Genomic DNA, 22,540 nt, shown 5'->3' on the forward strand with positions numbered 1-22,540 from the left:
TAAAAAGAACAAGCCACTTGCCCTGGTCAGAGGTCAGCAGAGCGAGCGACTCAAAAGCAAACTGACACCATAAAATAAGATATCCTTTATTTGTCGCACACTAGGGGAAAACCTGATGTTAAAAAGCATACCTTTTTTCCTCACCTGGTTCTACTTTCATTGTATCTGAAAAAAATAAAACGGCACATGTCCCACTCACAGAGCAAAGAAAACTAATCAGATTGAAGCAAAATACAACCACCTATCCAGTTGTCCTTAATTGACTGAAAAACAAAAAAGATTTAATCTGCCTGGAAGCAAACTGGACAAATGCAACATGGTCGAGTGGTGAATTACTGCATCAAATTAGGCACACTAGGACACGGAGAGATTATGATGCTCCCTAAAAAGAAGCGCTAATTCCTCAATTAAAACATTAAATATTGACATATGCAACATCTAACTGCCAATTAATGGCATTTTTTATCATTTCAACGTTTATTTGTACAGGTAAGAACTGATTCTTAATTGCAAAGCCGACCTGGCAGAAAAGAGCAGAGTAAAACAAAGCAAATACAAATACATCGTGACGTTTTCGCCTTGGCAACTCGTAGTCTGACTGAAGTGTGCACACGCGCAGTGTCTACATCGAGATGAAACGTTTCGTCACCTCGCCACGTACTATTCGATGCAACCAAACTGCCCGTTGCCTTGACCGACGTGCAAACTGACCAATGAGAAAGACATATTATGACTGGGGATCTTCCTTGAGCGGACTAACAAGCTACTTGCCGACAGAGTTCCTGCTTGAGAGGCGGCGATTGAGAAATATTCAAAGCAAATTGTGTTTAACAGCCACAGTAACGTGAGTATACAATAAAGACACCTTTAGTCGCTTTTGTTGGGGATGTTGCACCGTGGTTTTATTGGAGATGTTAACAAAATCAGATCAGAATAAGGTCATTTTTAGTTGTTTGGGGGTTCCGCGGCTAAAACTGTCAGTGCCAGTGCTAAGGCTAACGTCAACAGTTCCTTTTGGACCCCAACCAGTCAAGGTTTGATCAGTGACAAAAAAAAAAAAATTCACAAGCGACATTACCACTCTAGGCTATATGACATCAAGGTACTAAAGGTTTTATATTCGTTGTTGTTAAAACTATTCTTATTTATTAAAAGATGTGGTGGAGTCGTGTCCTGCCAATCAGCTGGGTTCTGGTGCTGGTCCAGCTGCTCACTTCAGAGGCAGTTCCCATCAGTAAGGACAGGACCAAAATTAAAGAGCCAGAGGTTAGAATTGAAGATGCTCCTGCTAATGTGGTAAGTGATTCTCTACCTTTTATTTCTCATTAGGATTTTAATAATTTGGACTCAACACAGCACTTGAATGGATTTACAAATAAAACAAAGTTGCAATTGAAGTTCTGTAAACACCCCATGTAGAATAAGCATTTTTTCCAAAAAGAACAGGACCTTGCGGCAATGTGCGGCAAGCCCCTTCATGTTCAGAAGATTCATTCATTCATTCATTCATTCATTCATTCATTCATCTTCCGTACCGCTTGATCCTCACGAGGGTTGCGGGGTGTGCTGGAGCCCATCCCAGCCGTCTCCGGGCAGTAGGCGGGGGACACCCTGAATCGGTTGCCAGCCAATCGCAGGGCACACATAGACGAACAACCATCCACGCTCACACTCACACCTAGGGACAATTTTAGAGTGTTCAATCAGCCTGCCATGCATATTTTTGGAATGTGGGAGGAAACCGGAGCACCCTGAGAAAACCCACGCAGGCCCGGGGAGAACACGCAAACTCCACACAGGGATGCCGGAGCTGGAATCTAACCCGGTACCTCTGCACTGTGAAGCCGACGTGCTAACCACTGGGCTACCGGGCCGCCTTGTTCAGAAGAGATTTGGTAAAAAAAAAAAAGGGGTGGGGGTGAGGGAGAAAAAATGCTATTAATATCTGTAGTAGGGGACAAAGAATTGCAATTTCATACAAAATTTCTGCTAAAATAAATGGAACAAATCCATTCAGCAAAACAAACTCGATTTGCTTTATTTGACAAAAAGATGTGGCAGACGAGTTCTGGCTCCCGGGCCTCGAGTTTACACATGGTGTACGCTTTTACTCAGCTTTAAAAGCTTTCGCATTTAAAAGGCATTTTGAATTTTGGCATTACCTCCCTACAAGAACTGGAAATCTGATTTATAGAAAGACCGTATTAAAAAAAAAAAAAGATAATCAAAAACAAAAGACATATTTTAAACATTCAAACTTACTAAGACGTACACAAATATTAAATGATAAGTACTACTTGGCGCTGGTTTTTACACTCCAAAGAAGTTTCCAACTTTCCAAACAAGAGAGTTTGAATGTATTATTTGCTTCCCTGAAATGAGGTTTACTGTAAAACTGACATGGAACCCCCCCACCCCCCACAAAGATGATAAACATTGTTTGTTTATTGTTTATTGAGCATATTCAGAGCATACAATAACAGATTGACAAAAGGCAAGCAAAAATTATAAAAGGAAAATTAAAAAAAACATTGATGATAAACATTGTCTATTTAAACATCAAACGGAGGTGTTCAGACAATTGTTTAGGTTCTTAAATACAGTGTATTGTGTTATCCTGCAGTATTATGATATTTTCATGATTTCAATCACATGGCATTCTTTGTTTGGCATTGTTTCTTCTGCTAAAGGACACCGGGCTCCACTATGACCGCTACCTCAGAGAAGTCATTGATTTTCTTGAAAAAGATGAACATTTCAGAGAAAAGCTCCATAATACCGACATGGAAGATATCAAGGTGAAAGCCCTCTTTACCGTGTACTTTGATTTACGGCTCCGAGTACCGATGTGATGTATGAGGAAAAACCATTAATCACCCGCTTCTCCTCCTTCAACAATGATAATTTTGTGTGCAAACTCAAAAGTAGTGAGATGTGTCACTCTGATACTACAGTGTCTTAATGTCCAAGTTGTACTTTAAGTCCCCTTTTACGGATGTTTAAGAGTGCCCTATGAAGGGCATCGCAGACGCAAACCTTCATTGGTGCCCAATATGAAAACCTTTCCATCACTATACAACAAATGCAATGTATTACAACAATTATATTGAACGCATTTTTCGCACTATAAGGCATACCTAAACGCATTCCATTTTCTCAAGAGTACGCCTTATAATCCTTATATCTGTATCAATATTCTGAATTCTTGGACGTAGTGTTTTAAATGTTCTGTAAAGCGCTTTGTTCCAGCTGCAGCTAGTTGTAAAAGTGTTATAGAAATAAAGCTGTATTGTGTCGTATTCCCTTTAGTGTAGCTTCATCAAGTGGATGCAGAACGCAACTTCAGCCACTACTGTGTCTTCTACTTTATGCGCCTTTCAATGCAGCGCCCCCTAGATATGAAAACCATTTTAAAATAGGCCATTCATTAAAGATTCGCCTTATACTTCGATGCGCCTTATAATGGAAAACCGTGAAATTGAATTTTTGTTTTGTTTTTTTTTTGTTACAAGTGATGTTGACTAATGTTTACTTCTAGCAAGGTAAACTTGCCAAAGAGCTGGACTTTGTCAGCCACCACGTCAGAACAAAACTGGACGAGTTGAAGAGGCAAGAGGTAAATCGACTCAGGACACTCATCAAGGCTCGGCATGACCTTGAAGGCGGAAATGGTAGGTCAAGTGTAGAAAAAAACAGAAAAAATATGTTTGAATCTTAATGTATGTAACATAAAACTTGTAACTTGTTTGTGCACATGTCTCTTTTCGATAGATATTGCAGTGGACCACCAAGCTCTGCTGAAGCAGTTTGAATACTTGAACCATATGAACCCACATACGTTTGAAGTGGATGACCTGGATCGCCTGATCAAATCGGTAAATCGGCTGGCCAGCAAAAGTATTTGAACACTCGCGTCCTGAATGACTTGTAGACACACTGTTCAGGCAACTGTGAGGAATATTGATCGATGGCAAAGCCTGTCAACAGACAGCAACGTAGCTGTTCGTTGTTCGAGGTTGACTGAAGTGGCTAATCCGGGATCGATAGCAACAGTTCAGTATATGCTTTTCTCCTTGCTAAGTCGGAGTTCAAAGAAATGATTTGCACGCTGTATTTTCACTCACATTACTGCTAATATCATTGGACAATTTAGCTCAAAACAACTCATGATGTTTGCGTCTCAAGGCCACAAACGATCTGGAGAACTTCGACAAAGAGAGACACGAGGAGTTCAAGCGTTATGAAATGATGAAAGAGCACGACAGGCGGGAACACCTGAAGACGCTGGATGAAGACGAGCGAAAGCGAGAGGAGGAGCACTACGACGAGCTGCGGAAAAAACACGCCGACCACCCCAAAGTCAACCACCCGGTAAGTCTGACCGGGACTGTGTTCACACTCACTTGTCATATTTGGATCGATTGTAATTCCTGGTGCGAACACTGAATCTCCCAAACCTTCTCTGACTAGTGTTGGGAGCGAATACATGTAGCATCATTTGTCAACTATTTGACATGTATTGATTAATGAGGTGTTATCTTCGCAGGGTAGCCAGAATCAACTCAAGGAAGTGTGGGAAGATACGGATGGCTTAGACCCAGAGGATTTTGATCCCAAAACTTTCTTCAATTTGCATGGTAAGTCATGCTTTCAGTGCGACAGGTTTCCTCCTTTTAATGACAAGACACACACACACACACTCTTCAGCCATGGCATCTATGTCTTCCTCTGCCTGATGCAGACACCAACGGAGATGGCTTCTTTGATGAACAGGAACTGGAGTCACTGTTCACCAAGGAGGTGAGAAGTCATGTCATGTTGATGTTCTGGCGAAAAAGTCCTTGACTGTTGCTCGCTAATGTTTCAGCTGGAAAAACTCTACGATCCCACCAATGAGGAGGATGATATGGTGGAAATGGAGGAGGAGAGGTTACGCATGAGGGAGCATGTCATGAACGAGGTATTGGATAGCTGTTGAAATATAAACTTAAGCAGCCACATTTGCATTTTGTACCTACGGTTGGCTAGCTTAATTTTTCTTGTGAACTTGAATAAAGTATGAAACGTAAACATGAGAAACACCTTTTACCATTATGCTGTGCGGGTGTGTGGCCTGTCTTCACGTATTGCATCATGAACGAATAGTCATGTCATTTATTGACTGTAAACACTTGCAGGTGGATTCAAACAAAGACAGGCTGGTCTCTTTAGATGAGTTCATGACTGCTACAAATAAAAAAGAATTCTTGGAGCCAGATAGCTGGGAGGTAAGCCCCCCCCCCCCAAAAAAAAACAACCCTCCAACAAACATTGTTATCACTTCAACAAATTCAAGGACTCTAAAATGGACCAGGGTTCACGTGGTGTTTGTAGACTTTGGAGCAGAACCAGGCCTACACAGATGAGGAGTTGAGGGAGTTTGAGGACCACCTCGTTCGCCAAGAACAGGAGCTTCACCAGAAAACTGCTGAACTTCAGAAACAGAGAGATGAGCTGGATAAGCAACAGGAGCAGCTGAATGCGCAGAAAGTTGAGTTGCAACAGGTAAGGGCACCAGCGTTGAACACACGCACACGAGGACAAAATTTTTGTTGCGTCGCTCTTAATGAAAGGAAAACTCCACTGGGGGCATAGAAAGAACTTGAAACAGACAAAAGTTATAATGTAATGCACATCAGATATCGCTTTTGAATTGTGGTTCAAAAAATTATTTTAAAAAAACTCATGAAACAGGACTGGACAAAAATGCCGGTTATATTTTTTGCGCGACCTTTTGAGGCTTTTTCCAGGGAAACTGAGCTGCTTCTCAAGGTCGTCAAGTAGAGCTGATTTTCAATCATATAGATGAAGGAACAAAGAGTAGCAATGCATGATCAATAAGAATAAGAAAACCTTTATTCGTCTCACAATGGAGAAATTCCCAATTACAACAGCAAAGCTATGAAAGGAAGAAAATAGAAATAAAAAGTGGAGGAGCTGCTGCAAAGGCAGCCACTCACTTTCATTTGTTTTTTCTTTTTGTTAAATCAAGCTACTGACTGGACAAAATGGCTTGTGAGCTGGCAAATTTATTTACATGTGAACTGAGATTTTTTATTTGACCAAAGCTACACTGGATAGTAAGTGAAACACACACACAGAGTCACGGCACAGTGTTGACAGTGATGTTTATGGATAACGGCTAATAAAAACCTGAAATTGACTATCTCAGCAAATATGAATGTTACATACCAACTATCAAACAGGTAAACGGGCTTTTTCTTGTTTAGCGCCTTTCAACTCAGATTCCTCATTTACCTACTGATGACACAGCATCAGGAGCAACTGGAAATTCAGTACCTTGCTCAAGGACACTTTGACATGGTCGCAAGGGTTGAGGATCAAACCCAAAACCTTCAAGTTGGGAGACGACCATTCAACCACTGATCCATGCCGCCCCTAAATAACTTTGGATGTAAACATTGGATTAGAATTGGTCTTCTGAAAAGTATTTGTCCAGTGTGTGTGTATATATACAGTCTATATATAATTAGTGAGGCCTTTTGAATTGAATCAGCGATGCAAATTAATTCACTTTTGTTCTTTCCAGGCCGTCGATCACATGGAACGACTCAGGGCTGAAAAACAAGAACCCCCTGCCGAGGTCCATGGTAGGTCCAGGTTCATTTATTTTATTCATGGTTTTAGCGCCGGGCCTGTTGTCTGACGATGCTGATCGAAGTCATTGTTGCAGTCGAAGGAAATGCCATCCCAGAGAGCCACGCAGCTGACAATCAACAGCAGCACTACCAGGAGGCCCTCATCCAAGAGCCTCAACCTGTTGCTCAGGTTCATCAGGATGCATATCAGGACCAGAATCAGCAGGTGGGCGAGCAGACACACCACAATCTGCCTCCAGGGGACCATGAAAGGCCACAAATTGAGAACCACCTCCCTTAGGGCCTTCACAAATGGACTTTTGCAACCTCGTCTAATGTAAGAGTGTCTAATCTTTTTCACCATGATGACTGATTGGTGCTTTGGAACACACCCTGGACGGAGAAGCGCACACCTTGAACAATACCAGTTTTGGGTGCCCGACTTAAGAATTACAGTATGGATTTTCAGGAGCATTTTGTCAACATAATGGCAGCAAAGGGACATTTGAGGAGTCAAAATACATTTCCTTTCAAGGCCTGTGGAAAAAGTCACTTTGAACGAAACACCAGAGAACGATTATGTGATGTGAATCCCCCCACCCCTCCTATGAATAGACCACTCATCAATACTTTGACTGAAAGCATCTTTTAGTTTGTATCATTTCAATGACAAACTAAATTGCCATTAAAAACAAGGGTTTTGCTGTGTGTTCACTACTGGACAAAATGGCCACACATTATTGCCATATTTTGTCCTTTACCTGCCACCTTAATTTATGCGGTAAGCAAATACAAGCAATCATTCTGGTGAAATAATTATAGGACTGATCTGCCAAAACTGAAAAAAAGTGATCATTTTTGGAATTCATTGAATGAGGCACACAACTTCCGCTTTTCACGAACTGTGGAACACCCCATTCATTGGATGGTTGTTTGTCGGCATTACAGTGAAACTCCTCTACAACGAAACCTACATATGTGAAAATACCCCTAGTTTGAAAAAAATCTTCATCCATACCTCTACAACGAAAAATTCCTGTTGCGTTATATGAAATCTTTTTCTCTGCCCTTGCCTCGCAACAAGATTCACTACAATGAAAACAAGCTTTCTACGCAAGTCTAATCCAACCTCAGCCTACAGCGACTACTGTTTAGCTTGGAAGCGGCAACAGTAAACAGTGGCTTACACATGCGAAGGAATTATTTATTGTTAGTTTCAGACAGCACGAACCTTGCATTGCTAAAATGGCTACAAAAATGGACCTTTGCAGACCAAGGAGTGAAGAAAAAAGCTTTAACGCTTGAAGAAAAGATAAAAGTAATAAAAATGAAAGATGGAGGAAGCAAAGTAAAACATATGCAAGAAATTGATGTAAGTGAAAGTGAATGCTGATCGTAAATTTCGCCATTTTTCCCTTTTTTTCTTTCTGCGCTGGCTATATGAAGTGTCAAATAAGTGTATGCTCAGACCTATGCACTATTGGAGTAAAAATAAAGCGTACACATTCGTTTGTGTGTGTGTTTACACCTCAGATAAATTTTCTATAGTGAAAAGTCCTCTGTCGTGAAAATTCTGTGCCGCAAAAATTTCATTGTAGAGGAGTTTCACTGTACAGGTAAACAATTTTTTTTTAAATTGCATAAACATTTGTGTGTGATGTTTTAGTTTATCATAATTGATCATTTTTAACTGCAGACAGCTATTGGTAAAAATACATAAAATTGAATTGCAAAAATATTACCATTTGATCTCAGAATTTGCAAAAGGTCAAAAATAAAGAGGCCATACAAGTGGAGTTTTAATGCAGGAACTCTGCATTCAATTCCTATCTGTGATATGTATCTGAAAGATTTAAATCTGGTCATATATGATGTTAGTTAACTTGCCATGCAGTGTTGTTTCTGTTCATAATTTCTTTGCATCTGCAAATCAACATGTTCTCGTTATGTTCCTTGCCCCCCCCCCCGAAATACAAAACATGCTTCCCTGCTATTATTTCTCTGTGCTAAGTGGTTTTCTTTGCGAAAATACGGCATAGTAAGTTTGCACATTACAGACACGGGTTTCTGTTATTGCTTGCTGCTGGATTTGTCAGTGTACGTCTCTACTGTATGCCTCAGTTCGAGATAAAACTGAATGGATGTAATCATGTTAACAGTCATATACTTAAAAAAAAAATTAAATGATTTCATCCATTCACTTTTAACAGTTACATTGACTATTTAATATAACGAGCCAACTGAATGGTGCACAGCCATACTGTCTTCAGTGTAGCACAAGCAAATGCCTTGTAATAGAACACAGCTTTATTGAAACAGTCTTGACTGATTATCATACAAAGAGGTGATGGTGATAGATTAAAAAATAAATTGTCATGTCTACAAGATGAGAAGGAAAAGGTGACCAAAAAGCACATGCCTGAGGAAAATCTCCAGGGAATTATTTTGACAGTGGCAGGGTATTTTTTGCATCGTTTTGTACAAAAAATAAATTAATGAAATCTTTCAAGTTTACAGGAATACCTAGTTGTTTAATATCTCACATACTTGCTGATAATCCCACATGAAATTAGGAAACAGCATTTTGTGTTAAAACATTTAGAGAAAACGGGCAGACAAAAGCAGACTGACTTAAACAGGCTTTTAATAATAATTAAAAAAAAGTGTTACTGAGAAATGGAACATTAGAAAAGTGAGTTTGGGTGAGCACATTCAAAAATCCTGAATGTTCAATGTGGAGCGACGAGCCAGTCATTAGGAACGCATTGGTTGAGCATTACCTCGAGGCCCCTGGGCAGCCCCCCGTTTGTAACCTTGTTGGTAGCCCTCCTGCAACACACATCACCATGAACCTTTTCACATATCAAGTTCACACCTAGACCCCCGCCCCCACACACCCATTTTTGTATTCATTTTCAAAATGACAAGATAATTTTACCCTCTGATAGTTGTTAGTCGAGTAGTCCCGGGCCCCCGTGTTGAATTGGTTTTGACCGTAACCACTGCTGGGAGGGTTAGAGAAAGGAGGACGGTACCCTTCATATCCCCCTGATCACAAAAAGAACAACAACATCAAATGTCTTACTTATCTTATATGTTTTTAGGTACAGCATCAATCTCAGATGATCCCTTAAAACAGCTCATTGTATGTCACTCACTTATTGATTTGCAGCAGGGCTCGGTTTTCATCCCTCCTAGTCCTCCCCCCATGGGAATCCACAACTACAATGTGGCCTTGTGATAGATGAGTTCCAATTAGGACAGTGTACCTCTAAATCCATTGGAGGAGCCTCGGTAGCCATTCATGGCGCCTCTGCCGTTCCTTGCGCCGCCCCGGGGCACGGTTCTGCTGTTGAACAAGGACTGGCCCGACTGTCCGAAGCCTGCACCAGGCGACGAATCTCCATGCACGGCTGGCGAAGACATGATCGGCGCTTGGGGCTGGAATCCAGCAACAACTGGAAGGCCACGAATGACTTAATACATTTAAATCACACACAGCATTTGTTTAATACAGGATTTTAAAAAAAAGTCAATCTTCATTGCGCTTTCACCAGATTGTAAAGTCTCCTGCGGGATGTCAGGATGGTCAGCAGCAGGCTCCAATGGACCACTAAAACTCTGCCCGTAGCTCACAGGAAACTGGGGCGGCTTTCGAGGATCTGCTTGGCCGCCGGCCGGTGGCGCAGGTGCACTCAGAACAAATACCTAAAAAAAGCAGAATCAACATTTCTACATTACAGGTCAAATAAAAAGAATATACCTCACTCATCGTGTCTATAAATGATTCAGAATTGTAGGTGTTAGATGGAGAGAGCCACTTGTCCCTATTCAGGAGTATGGGGAAAAAAATGACATGCAGGCATTGGTTGTACTTCATTGGCGTGAAGTACTAAAGGACCGGACACGGATACGAAGCATTACCGCTTGCACTGACTGGAAGGGGGCAGCATTGACATTGATGCCTCCAGTGTGGGTGGATTTGGAGGCAGGTGGGAAGGCAGAGGACAGGGAACAAGAGGCAGACGAATGCTCAGAAGACAGAGACATTGCAGCCTGGAGGGTTTGGAAATGGGGGACAGGAGGGGAGGGGGGAAGGAAAAATAAAAGATGTAGTAAGTTGGATAAATGATTGACTGTAGCAATGCAAAAAGTCTGAAAATGATCTATTTTGCTGACAAATGACTGTCTACAGCAGGGGTCATCAACATAGTTCCCACATGCACCCAAGAACCACATCACCAGCCCATGGGCCCATTTTAAAAACAATTCAACTTTGATTGGACAATGCTATTTCCTAGGAATGCGGTAGAAGTCATCAATTGAAAATGTAAACATGGCCAGAAATGTATAGAAATAGTGTTGCGCAATGATATTCACCTGTTTCTTAACAAAATTAGGAAAAAAATTCCTAATTGTTGAGAAACAATTGACATGATCCGCGTCTTCACATACATTAATGCTAGGGCTTTTTGCTTTTTTTTTTCATAAAAAGATATAAGTGCATCAACTCTAGCCAAATCTAATCGATCCACTTTAGAATACTGTACATCAAGATATGTGTCAAATTGTCTTTCATTGGAGAGATACACACAATTGTGCTCCTAAGTTCACATACCTATCACGGGTCACCTGTTTTTGGAAGCTGAGCCATGACTGGACCTGAGCCCTGAGTCACTATGATGTCAGCAAGTGGCAAAAAGCCTGCCCCCTGCAATGGCTAACAGGTGGATTTTGCAGCTTAACTCATATTCCACAAATGCAATATTGATTTGAATGCCATGTTCAGACCAGTGAATCCCCAGTGATTACTGGTCCCGAAACAGCGCTAGCTGCTACGTCAGCCCAGCGGGCTACAAACCAGCAGAATTTCGTCCTCATTCAAGATGCGGCATACATGTAACATGCGCTTTAAAAGCAGCCAATTACTCTTTGTTTTACATGAGACTGCACAGTGGCAGTAATTCCCCATCATTAGAATAGTTGAGTACGGACGGGTACTGTATGTCGTGCGTCTGTGTGCTTCGCTGTAAGCCATTCTGACTCACTATTGAGGGCGCTGTAAGAAGGAAAGACCGCGGACTCGTGCAGAGTCGTTGGTTTGACTTCTTCTGTTCATTACCTTAATGACGACATCGCGTTCGCCATAACATGAGCCACAGTTGCATTTTCTGCCATTCTCTTTCTGCTACTTACGTGTGAGGGTTCCTTTGGTCCTGTCATCGCACTCATCTGCGGAAGTCTGGACTCTGAGTGGGCTGTTGGGAGGATAGAGCAAAAAAATGTGACACAAATGTTAAAAGCTTGGTCACTCCCAACTTCAGTGTCTCCTGGTTTTTGTCAGAATTGGACAGGGGAGAATATTTCTGTCTCGGGTTGAGATTAGGTTTGAAGAGGGGCAGGCGTAAAATGCTACGTAATAATTTTATAAGATGAATATTTGAAAAATTCAGTCAGTTGCACTCAACCCAAGGAATCCATGGAACCCCCGCCCCCCTTTTGTTTTTTACAAACTGTATCATATACTGTACATTTGGCTGTCATAAGAAAAGTAATACAGTACATTATAGATTTCAGGAAGTCCATTCAGAATAATGGTTAGCCTTCCTAATATTCAAGGTTAAAGGCGTTATATGTCGGCATCATCGTGGAGTTTGCAAAAATCATCCAAATGTCACTGTCACTGAATGACCATACAAACTAATTATTGTAATTACATAAGCATATATCACAGTAATAATACTACAAAGTAAATGGGCAGAGGATGGATATCCTCCGGATACTCCCTGCCCAAGTTAAATCCCACCCGTGACCTTCTGAAGAAGCCAGTGAGGCTATTAAGCAGCATACTCACATGATGCACATGCTAGCTGTTGGAGGTCCACAGTCTGAACAGGCTTCATGGGCCGGGCTGAAACAATGGCCGGGTCGAGGAGCTGCCCATCAAAATCCAACACCGAGTCCTTGCGGTTAAAAAAATAAAAATAAATGAGTGGTGAATCATGGTGTAGACATCACAGGTAGGGAGATGTGATGTCATGATGTAGATGCACTGTGCTATAGATGAGGGTTGGCCATTCTGGTTTTATGCTGCTGAGACATATATGACAATGTTTATATGAGATTAACAAGGACCACAAAGGAGCTTTAGCCGTCTTGGGGATCCATGTACAGTTATACCTCAGTTTTCGACCATAATCCGTTCCAGAAAGCTGTTCGAAAACCGATTTGATTTAAAAAAAAAAAAAAACACGCTCTTTAAAAAAAAAAAAACTCTTTATTGAACATGACTACATGGAACGCTACTTGAGGAAGCGTCACTTCCTTATCTACCCGAGGAAGCGTCATTTCCTCGTGTAAGGAAGGCGAGAGGAGTCAAGTGCCGCAATTCAAGTGTGCTCAGTTTGGTCGAGAACCGATTTTCGGTCGTAATCCGAGGCATAAAAAACTCAAACTTTTTGGTCGAAAACCGATTTGGTCGAGAACAGAGACATTTGAAAACCGAGGTTTGACTTTATTGCCTTTCTGGGTCATCCACTGTCTTCAATTCTTTGCTGGAACGCTGTAAAACGGAGACCACTCCAACAGTAATGTCGGAGATAATCACTCGGACAGTTGAACAGAGACTCGACCCAGGAAGAAGTTGTGTTTGACTGCCAGGCAGGAGACACGATTCTTTGAAGCCGTACGAACTCGTGCTCGCTTCTCAAACCGAAACCTGGACCCCCACCCAGCTCCTGCTGGCCTTTATTGACAGTTTATGCAAATTACAAGCGAGATATCAGACAAACACTCCCCCCTTCATTTACACGCCGCGCCTCTCAGTGGACACCTGGGGGCCAAGACACTTCCCCTTACAAGCGCCAACATTCATAATCAACAGATACCGTGACATTTTAATGAGTAGTCTTCCCATGAACTGATACATCTGTAACTTTGCTCAAGGACATCTTATTATGCTGGAGTGCATTCTGTCCTCCCTATCCGCCCGAAGTTGAATCCTTCTTCCTGTATTATCAGTTACCAAGCGCCTTGGCTCGATTCCCCTCAAACTGACCCCCTGATTCTCTGTGCTCCATTGTGTACAAGCTGTATAAACACACGCGTTTGAGGTCAATCAAGCATGTAACAAAATGAAACTTTGAAATATGATAACATTGTGTTTGTCTATTCTCCATCAATTACACTCACTCACACACGCACGCAGACTATGGTTCCTCTCACCTGCATGAAGTTATAAGTCCCTTGCATCTGGGCCATGAGGTCTTGCACCACCTGCTTTCTGATCACCGGGTCAGTCGACGGAGATGGGCTGACACGATTCCCAGCAACGCTCGGTTCTGGTGGCAGCTGGGCTGGGGGCTGATGCTGAAGGGAATTCACCATCTTGGTGTAGAAAATAATACACTAACAAAACTACTTGCGCAGAGAGTACGCAGGGTCATACAAAAGCACAGCATACCTGCATGTCCACTGACCACTCCTCCACATGTTCTGTGTCTGTACTGCTATAAGTGCTTTCCAGGATAAACTGTCTATTTACAAACTACAACAAACAATATAAGTTAGCCACCAAAAAAGAAAAAAGTCATTTCATTGGTGTTTGTCTGAAGCAGTACAATGGGCACGGAAATCTCACCTCTGTGGTTTCCAATTGCACTGGCTGTGGATGATTTTCAGTAACTGTTGCTTCTTAAAAAGAAATAACAATATTAAAAAAAAGCTTTTAGTTTCCCCGCAGCACATTTAAACAAGCACCCTACCTGGTTCAGGTGTTTGCTCTGGAACATCGGAATCAGCCACCACTGCTTGCTTTTCCTCCTTCTCCTCTTCCTCTTCACATGTTCCATTTCGAGCACTTGGTGCTCTGTCAAAGTAGCCGCCCTGAAGCAAGTTGTCCATGATGTCCTTCAACGCTTTGTCTGGAACATGATTGGTGAAGTAATTCAAGGGTGAACGGAATTTAGTCACATAACATCACCATAATAAACATAAAAATAAGAAAGAGTCATGTCAACTCCAGAATGCAGTTCAGCTTTGTATCAGGGTGCATACTTAAGAGACAGGGTCATGTGCAGCAGCACACAATAAGATTAAATTTGGCCGGTGTACACAAAAAAATAATAATGAAATAAGTGGTTAGCCTTTTGACTCGTGAAGAGTCAACTGGTTAACATCAGAATCAGAATCATCAGAATCATCTTGATTGGCCAACTATGTAGAACACACAAGGAATTTGTCTCCGGTATAACACGCTGACATGACTGACACTCCCCAAAAGCATACATACAAATAGGCAAAAAAAGGGTGTAGGGCACAAATCGTTAATATCGGTTGCAATTCCGTTTCACATGTGGTTTTCTGCTATTCTACTTTCTGGCGAAAATAGATTTAAGTAAACTGTTTCATTATCCTGACACAAGTCGCGGGAGCAATGGAAATGCTTACATGACGTTCCTGCCACGGCCTTGTCCCTGCCCTCGAGCAGTTCCCACAAGTGCAGTGAGGCCTCTTCATATTGTTCAGTCAACCTGCAAGTCAATGAGGAGACACGGTACACCGTCCACTCTGTGTATTGTGAAACGATTGATCCATTGTGCCTTTGCATATTCCTAACACATGAAGACATCTGATGAGGCACTAATACTTGAGCGGGAACCACACACCTGACGTCGCAGTTCCGATCAGGTCCGACGAGTTTGTAGAACTCGTCGAGAGATGCGAGATCAGCATCCGTGAGCAAGGAGGAGCCAGAAGCATCTGGCCGCGTCAGATCCTGCCTGACGTTGTGGTCACCCAACTGGTCCAATAAAAACTGCAGCTCCAACACCGTCTTCAGTCGCCGTTGCTCCATTTCCTCTCGCTGCAGCTGTTGGCGTCTTGCAGTTTTCTTCAAAGTCTTCTGAATCTAAACACACGCCCTTCCCATTTTAGCTTAAATCATGACAGATAAATAAAAAGCACCAACATATGCTTACACAATGTTCCCTGTAGCCAACTGAGCCACATTTTGGAACAAAACCGGATCGAAGCGAGATGACGCAGAGTAAAGGAATAGCAAACGTGACAGGCCGCGACTGCCCAGAAAGATATATGCCACCGCAGTCACGATGCGGGTGACAAACTTATTCGGACAGAGTAAAACGGGGTGAATGTAACTAAACCTGACAGTGAGAGGTGGTACGCTGTGGAAGGGGAAACAGATGTGTTCCCTGACATTTCTTACTCGCCACCAACAATTCCACATTTGCTTAAGAAATCGATTTGTGAATAAGTGGATGACAGAAAAAGGGTCTGATCAAACACATTGAATTGCAGTGACCCCACCCGTGCCGACGTGCCACAAACATGCTCCAAAGGTGCCCAGCCTTAATGTTTGTCATTTTCTGTGTTTTTGGCCGGTTGATAATGTGTGCTCTCTCTGCCCACAGGCTAATTGGAGGGCGGAGTCCATAAGCAGCACCAGGCTGCATTCAGCCTTGGTGTGTTTAGGTTCAGCTCCGGATCAGTGTTCTTTTCATCAACGATTTCGAAATTATTTGAACTTTTTGGTGATGATCACGAGATGACGGTGATGACTAAAATATGACGTGACCTATGCAAGTTTCCATTGACAAGACAATACTGGACGAAAGTGCTTGTGGTCTGTCAGACGTTCAAAATGCATGACATCTCTCTCCATACTGCATGTAATCTCCCTGTCAAAAAACATCCATAACGCTGCTGCAACCTATCGTTGTTTGGTCCCGCCCACCACCTAGCTGGCACGCAGGGCAAACGCCCACACCGGTACAACATGTCTGCGGTCGATAGTCACACACATGGACACGCTTTCTGTTGATGGGCCAATGGCGGCAGTGTCATCTGAAGGTTTACCACACTAAGATTTTTTCGCAGGCAAGTCGCAACTAGCCCTGTTAACATATACTGTAGTAACTGTATACATTTGCTAGCATTCGTTGTCAGCAGTCGGCTTGTGATCAATTTCAGTGTAAGCCTTAAAGTTTTCCACATGACACCTGGTGCAAATGGGCTAACTTAAGGCATAAGTTATTTTGGTTGAGCAAACGCCAAGAATCAGTAGGGATGGAATGAGAAGATCATAAATTGTAGTTTTGTTTTTTCAACAAAGCTTGTGATTACGTAATATAAATTGTGTGAAAAGAGCCACATTCATGCCAGATCCTGATTTACTCACAAAAGCTTGTGAGCCGAACTGACCGGTGGACACCCGACATTATCCATCGTAAACTTAGAACTTTAATGCGCAGCAAATCTGGAACAAAAGCAATGTATTTGGACTCACCTCTTGGCCAAGGGTCAGGAAAATCTTCTGCAGCTCCCGAGCAAACTCAATATTGGTGAGGATCTCCTGGTACTTTGACAAGGCCTCCTTCAGGCACATCATGGAAAAGTGAATTGGACTTGGGTGAAAAACAGGCTGTATCTACAAAACCAGAAACTGTGTACATACCAGCTGATCCTGATTCAGGCTTTCACCTTTGTTCTTCTTTGCTTGATAGTCATCCAATTTGGACTGAAAGAGGGGAATGGTGGTTAAAACAGTGTAGGTGGGCTAAATTTTAAAATGACAGATAATCCGTGGAAAATGAACACATTCTTAACAGAGACCGATGAATTGCTATTTATTCCATAAATTGGTTCAAAATACAAAAAGAGATGGAGTACGAAATATTCACTATTGACAGTACAAGTACAACCACAACACTAGCAAAACAGCTCACAAAAACATTTCCAGCACACATACACTTCAAACAATCATCTATGAATGGAAATGCATTTTAGAAGTTGTGTTGAAACTTGGATTCAAAGTTAATCACAAGGAGGGTTTTAAAATCTGGTTTCCACCATGAAAATGAAAATATTTCCTGCTGTGAGGCCCAAATCACTTTCCCTCGATATTTTTAGTGAACTTATTTAATTACAGGGGAAATATTAAACCGATGCATCTCGGTATGATTCAGTGCTACACACTGACAGTTTTACTCAAATGTGATTGCTCAAGCATTGACGTGTTGCGTGCTGTGCTGTGTTGTGGACACAATGGTGATCATAATGAAAGAAAATTATGGTGCTCTGGATAATACCTTTTTTTTCTCCATGTTGCGAACCTTCTTGTCGAGCACACCAAGAACCTGCTTCATGGCGTCAGACTTGCTCCCGTTTCCAACCTCTGGAATGGCAGACTGGACAGCATTGTTACCAACCATCGCTGAAGGCATCTAAATTGAGTTGGGAGAGAAGGCAAAAAATCCACTTATTTGTTCAAACAACTTCATTGGGAAACAATTCAGTATGAGTAGAGCAGTTACTCGTCTCCAGCTATCGCTGTTAGAACGCGACCTTCCGTTGTGTGGGAGTTACCCATTGTGGAATATTTGGACTTTTTGGGTACTTGCCATGCGCTTCAAAATAGTATGTTCGGGAAAGAAACAGACACAGCATGCAACACTTGGAGAATATATTTTTTGTTTCGTTTTAATATAACTGAAAGCAATGAGGGCAGAGGGGCTCAAAATGTTACGTAACAAAACCTACCAAGTAATTGAACAAGTTGAACACTGACCATACTTTACTCTGAGCGTTCGTGCGTTGCCGCAGAGTCTACGAGTGAAACGACATCAACCTCGGTCACGTTCAACTCAATATTGCGTTATTTTATGAGAGATCAATGTTGGTCTGGCTCTCTGTGTCCCATTGTTAGCCTGCAAGCTAACCCCACATTGCTGCTATGCGTCTATTTACCCGGTTTCTCCACACGCATTCGCTAAAACATCGAAAATGACATTTTCATGTTTTCAAACGGGGTTTCAGTGTCGCTTAGTGCGGATAAACGAACATGATTAGTGGATGCTGCAACAGCTCGTCGTGTGTCGTCGTCTCAGCTTAACATGACAAAAGACGATTTTCTACCTTCTGCCATTCCGTGATAGTGGTACAAATAGCATACCTTTATACTCTTTGTCTTCAAAGAGATTTACGTCGACGAGATTAACAGCAATTGAGCAGGTAAACTCGGTGGCGTTGCCTTTCTGTGGTATTTTTTCCAGAAATGATGCTCGAGGTGACACACGAACCGGCTGAGGAAGGAACTGCTGCTCTATGGCTGCTCCTGATGCTGAGCCAGGCAAGACTACAAGGACCCCTCTCCGGTGCCCTCAATTTTGCCTGTTTAGAAAAAAACACCACCACACCATACATACGTTTTACACTACAGTACTATCGTATTACGCTCGAAAGAAGAGATTCTGAGGCCTTCTGTTTCTGCCAATACACACACCTACTATAAACATATTTAGTATTTACTCTTTACACAATATTCCAAAAAGTACTAACTCGGATCCTGAATATAATTTAGATTGATTAAAACTAATATAAATAAACCGACATACGACACATGTACGTCATTGTAGAAGTGGTATGTGAATTACAGTATTAGTATTATTTTTCGTTTAAAAACAAAAACAAAAAAACCCCCAAAACCGGTTTAATTAAGGATTACCGGTTCAGGTAATGGATGGATAAAAACAGGTGAAATCTAATATACATGCTCTAAAAACTAATTAAATCAAGCTTAATTGAAATGATTTTATACTACTACTACTACTACTACTACTACTACTACTACTACCACTACTACTACTACGACGACGACGACGACGACTCCTCCTCCTCCTTCTCCTACTACTAATGATAATAGTAATAGGGCGGACCGGTGGTTGACTGGTTCGCGCGTCAACATCACAGTGCAGAGGTGCAGGGTTCGATCCCGGCTCTGGCCTCTGTGTGTGGAGTTTGCATGTTACCCCGTGCGTGGGTTTTCGCCCCACATTCCAAAAACATGCATGGCAGGTTCTGAATTGTCCTTGAGTGTGAGTGTGAGCGTGAATTGTTGGGTGCCCTGCGATTGGCTGGCAAGTTCGCCTACTGCCTGAAAACAACTGGGATAGGCTCCAGCACGCCCCGCGACCCTTGTGAGGATAAGCAGATCAGAATATGGATGGTGGATGAATAATAGTCATATAAATAACATTGTAACAACAGTAATATTGTAATGTTATTATTATCCATATTTTTGAAATCATCCATCCATCCATCCATCTTCTACCGCTTATCCGGGGCTGGGTCGCGGGGGCAACAGCTTTAGCAGGGAAGCCCAGACTTCCCTCTCCCCAGCTACTTCTTCCAGCTCTCCCCGGGGGATCCCGAGACGTTCCCAGGCCAGCTGGGTGACATAGTCTCTCCAGCGTGTCCTGGGTCTTCCTCGGGGTCTCCTCCCGGTGGGACATGCCCGGAACACCTCACCAGGGAGGCGTTCAGGAGGCATCCGAATCAATTTTTTGAAATCAATGCTAATTTTTTTAGTTTTTGTTCATGAGTACATGTTAGCTGTGTTGGCTGCTCTACTAACTGGTTAGGAACAAACCTTTCATGAATAATGACAAAAGAAACACCATGTCTGATATCCTTTCTGACAGCCTTGCCTTGGTTTGAGTAACACACTCATTATGGCTGAAAAGATTGAAAAAGTAATTTCTTAGGTCTACCCATGGTCAGAGTAATTAGCATCAGGCGCTATTTCTGCTGAGTCAAGAAGCACACTTTTTTTCTCCCTCTGGATGAGTGAAAAGGTTTTATTAACAGGCTTGCATGTTTGTTGAAAAACAAGGAAATTCAGAGCATAATTCATCCATCCATTTTCCGAACAGCTTGATCCTCACTAGGATCGCAGGGGGTGCTGGAGCCTATCCCAGCCGTCTTCGGGCAGTAGTTGAATCAGTTGCCAGCCAATCACAGGGCACACAGAGACGAACGACCATCCATCCCACACTCACACCAAGGGTCAATTTAGAGCATCCTATCAGCCAGAAAATTTACTCAATAAATGCATGTTTCTGTCTTGATGCCTTTTATGGGACGGGCAGCAGGCACAAAGTTGCATCAGATTCCGGAATGACTTTTTTTTTTTGTGGTGATGTGCTCTGAGGACTACCATGTAAAATATGTGCCTGACTCAATGATGGGTGAAGTGCTGCATTACGAATGATACTGAAATATTTGATGTAATTTCAAAAAGCTAACAGATGAGGGCAGTAACATCAAATATATTGTAATTGCCTGAAATCCCATGCCTCTCAAAAGGACTGGTCTTTTATCAAGTTATGGCACCATAAATAATTTTCTTGTAGCAGATGAGCCCCCTTTGAGTTGCACTGGTTGTTAGAACTTTGACTCCATTTGAATCATTTTTAAATGCAAAGCATTAAATCATAAGAAGCAATAGCCAGGTTGGATAGGGTGATTGATTTCATTTAAGGTGGCAGGGGGGTAGACTATTTAGCATGTCCGCCTCACAGTACAGAGGTGCAGGGTTCAATTCCGGCGTTTGTGTTTGCATGTTCTCCCCGTGCCTGTGTGGGTTTTCTCCGGGTACTGCGGTTTCCTCCCCCATCCAAAAACATGCGTGGCAGGTAATGGAACACTCTAAATCGTCCCTAGGTGTGAGTGTGAGCACGGATGGTTGTTCGCCTCTGTATGCCTTGCGATTAGCTGTCAACCAGTTCAGGGTGTCCCCCGCCTATACAGGATAGGTGATAGGCGTGAAGATAAGAAGATTAGAAAATGGATTGATGGATTTTATTAAACCATTCTTTGTGACAAAGAGCACTTGAAAATGGCCTAATAATGTCATTTGCAAGTTGCAAGGTTAACACACGGATGTAATTTCAGTTGACTAATTATCATCCTCACATGCTAATATTTGCAATCACTCTCTGCACATTCATTATTTCTTTAAAGGTTCAATAATCCTGTCACTGTGTTTTAATATAATGCCAATATACACAATTTCGCAGTCATGAACCTATTTGTCCAAAACAGACTATATTTTTAAAAATCAAAATTTAACATTGATGCAAAACTGTTTTACTCTCTATCAAAACAACTACATCTGGAATTTAACATGGAGCATATCTATGAAAGTGACAACACTGCATTAGTTCTAAACTTTTTTTTAATCATTTCTCATCTCCAGTTCCAGCGTTTTTCGAGATTCAAATGGAAAATTAATTGTGCAATGACAGATATTAAAATTCCTAGTAAATATTTATTGATAACCTTTAAAAGATATACAGAGAAGACGAGATGTAAAAGTTCAGGCATTTACAGGATTTTGTACAATGTACATGTACCGGTAATCCAAAATACTTTTGGAGTACAGTATTTAGTGCTTTTTCAAACGTGCCACTCTGTGTAAAGAGTTAAGAGTGTTTGTACAGGATCTGTCGCTGCTCACTGTGATGTAGTTTTTTTGAATAATGGCCAAACATCCTTCACTTCTTCGAGGCTGTGCCACATCGGAATGGACTAAATATGTGCTGCTGATTTATTGGCAAAAACCCACAAGAGCCCCACAAACGCTTGAACCTCAGACCATTTGTTGTGTGGCTGAGTCAAACCGAGGAATCCATCTGCAACCCCTATGGTGCCCCCTCCTTTTTCCCACTCTCCCTTTCACACTCGGTATCTTTACATTCTGTTATCCGCCAACCTTTCCTCAGAGTCTTCAGTGGCCTCAGTCAAACATGCAAAGTTTCCAAACTCCTTGTTTGGTCTGATTTCGGAGCATTTTTAAATTAGTTGGTAAGATTGAGCATTCACGGACCACATATGTGACGGCAAACTGCAAGCGTCTCCATTTGAAATACTATCGTTGTCTTTGTTGCAGAGTTTTTTTTAAGTACTCTCCTGCAAAGACTGAGGATTATTCGTGGAAGGTGATTTTAAGCCTTTTTTGGTAAACTATGATAATTGCGATCTCATTCCCGTAATCATAAAAAAAAAACATAATGCACAATTTTTCACAGCAGTGCCTTTCCACA

The 22,540-nt window shown here is 42.0% G+C and overlaps 2 protein-coding genes across 4 annotated transcripts; one reads left to right on the forward strand and one right to left on the reverse strand.

Moving 5' to 3' along the window:
* Positions 1–682: 682 nt before the first annotated feature.
* Positions 683–8,634, forward strand: LOC127599311 (nucleobindin-2-like). The gene is made up of 13 exons (XM_052063194.1): positions 683–844; positions 1,156–1,296; positions 2,691–2,798; positions 3,539–3,671; positions 3,772–3,875; positions 4,186–4,371; positions 4,547–4,637; positions 4,742–4,800; positions 4,868–4,960; positions 5,178–5,267; positions 5,374–5,544; positions 6,590–6,650; positions 6,734–8,634. Exons 2-13 carry the CDS (start codon positions 1,156–1,158, stop codon positions 6,937–6,939), a joined length of 1,443 nt encoding a protein of 480 aa, XP_051919154.1. The 5' UTR covers positions 683–844; the 3' UTR covers positions 6,940–8,634.
* A 289-nt stretch (positions 8,635–8,923) lies between these two features.
* On the reverse strand, positions 8,924–18,787 carry LOC127599285 (caprin-1-like). 3 transcript variants are annotated; one of them, XM_052063137.1, is made up of 17 exons: positions 18,610–18,787; positions 17,747–17,881; positions 17,113–17,175; positions 16,945–17,031; positions 15,305–15,546; positions 15,087–15,169; positions 14,402–14,560; positions 14,278–14,330; positions 14,101–14,184; positions 13,863–14,024; positions 12,493–12,601; positions 11,835–11,896; positions 10,563–10,694; positions 10,193–10,346; positions 9,908–10,114; positions 9,577–9,686; positions 8,924–9,467 (listed from the first exon to the last, which is right to left on the reverse strand). In XM_052063137.1, the coding sequence occupies exons 2-17, from the start codon at positions 17,879–17,881 to the stop codon at positions 9,393–9,395; spliced, it is 1,917 nt and encodes a 638-aa protein (XP_051919097.1). In that variant the 5' UTR covers positions 18,610–18,787; the 3' UTR covers positions 8,924–9,392. The 3 variants fall into 3 exon arrangements, with proteins under 3 accessions (XP_051919097.1, XP_051919098.1, XP_051919099.1); XM_052063138.1 differs by having other exon boundaries at positions 9,908–10,096; positions 18,610–18,786; XM_052063139.1 differs by lacking the exon at positions 10,563–10,694 and having other exon boundaries at positions 18,610–18,786.
* Between the last annotated feature and the right edge of the window lie 3,753 nt (positions 18,788–22,540).

This window comes from Hippocampus zosterae, chromosome 4 (assembly GCF_025434085.1).
Source record: "Hippocampus zosterae strain Florida chromosome 4, ASM2543408v3, whole genome shotgun sequence".
NCBI classification, from domain to species: Eukaryota; Metazoa; Chordata; class Actinopteri; order Syngnathiformes; family Syngnathidae; genus Hippocampus; species Hippocampus zosterae.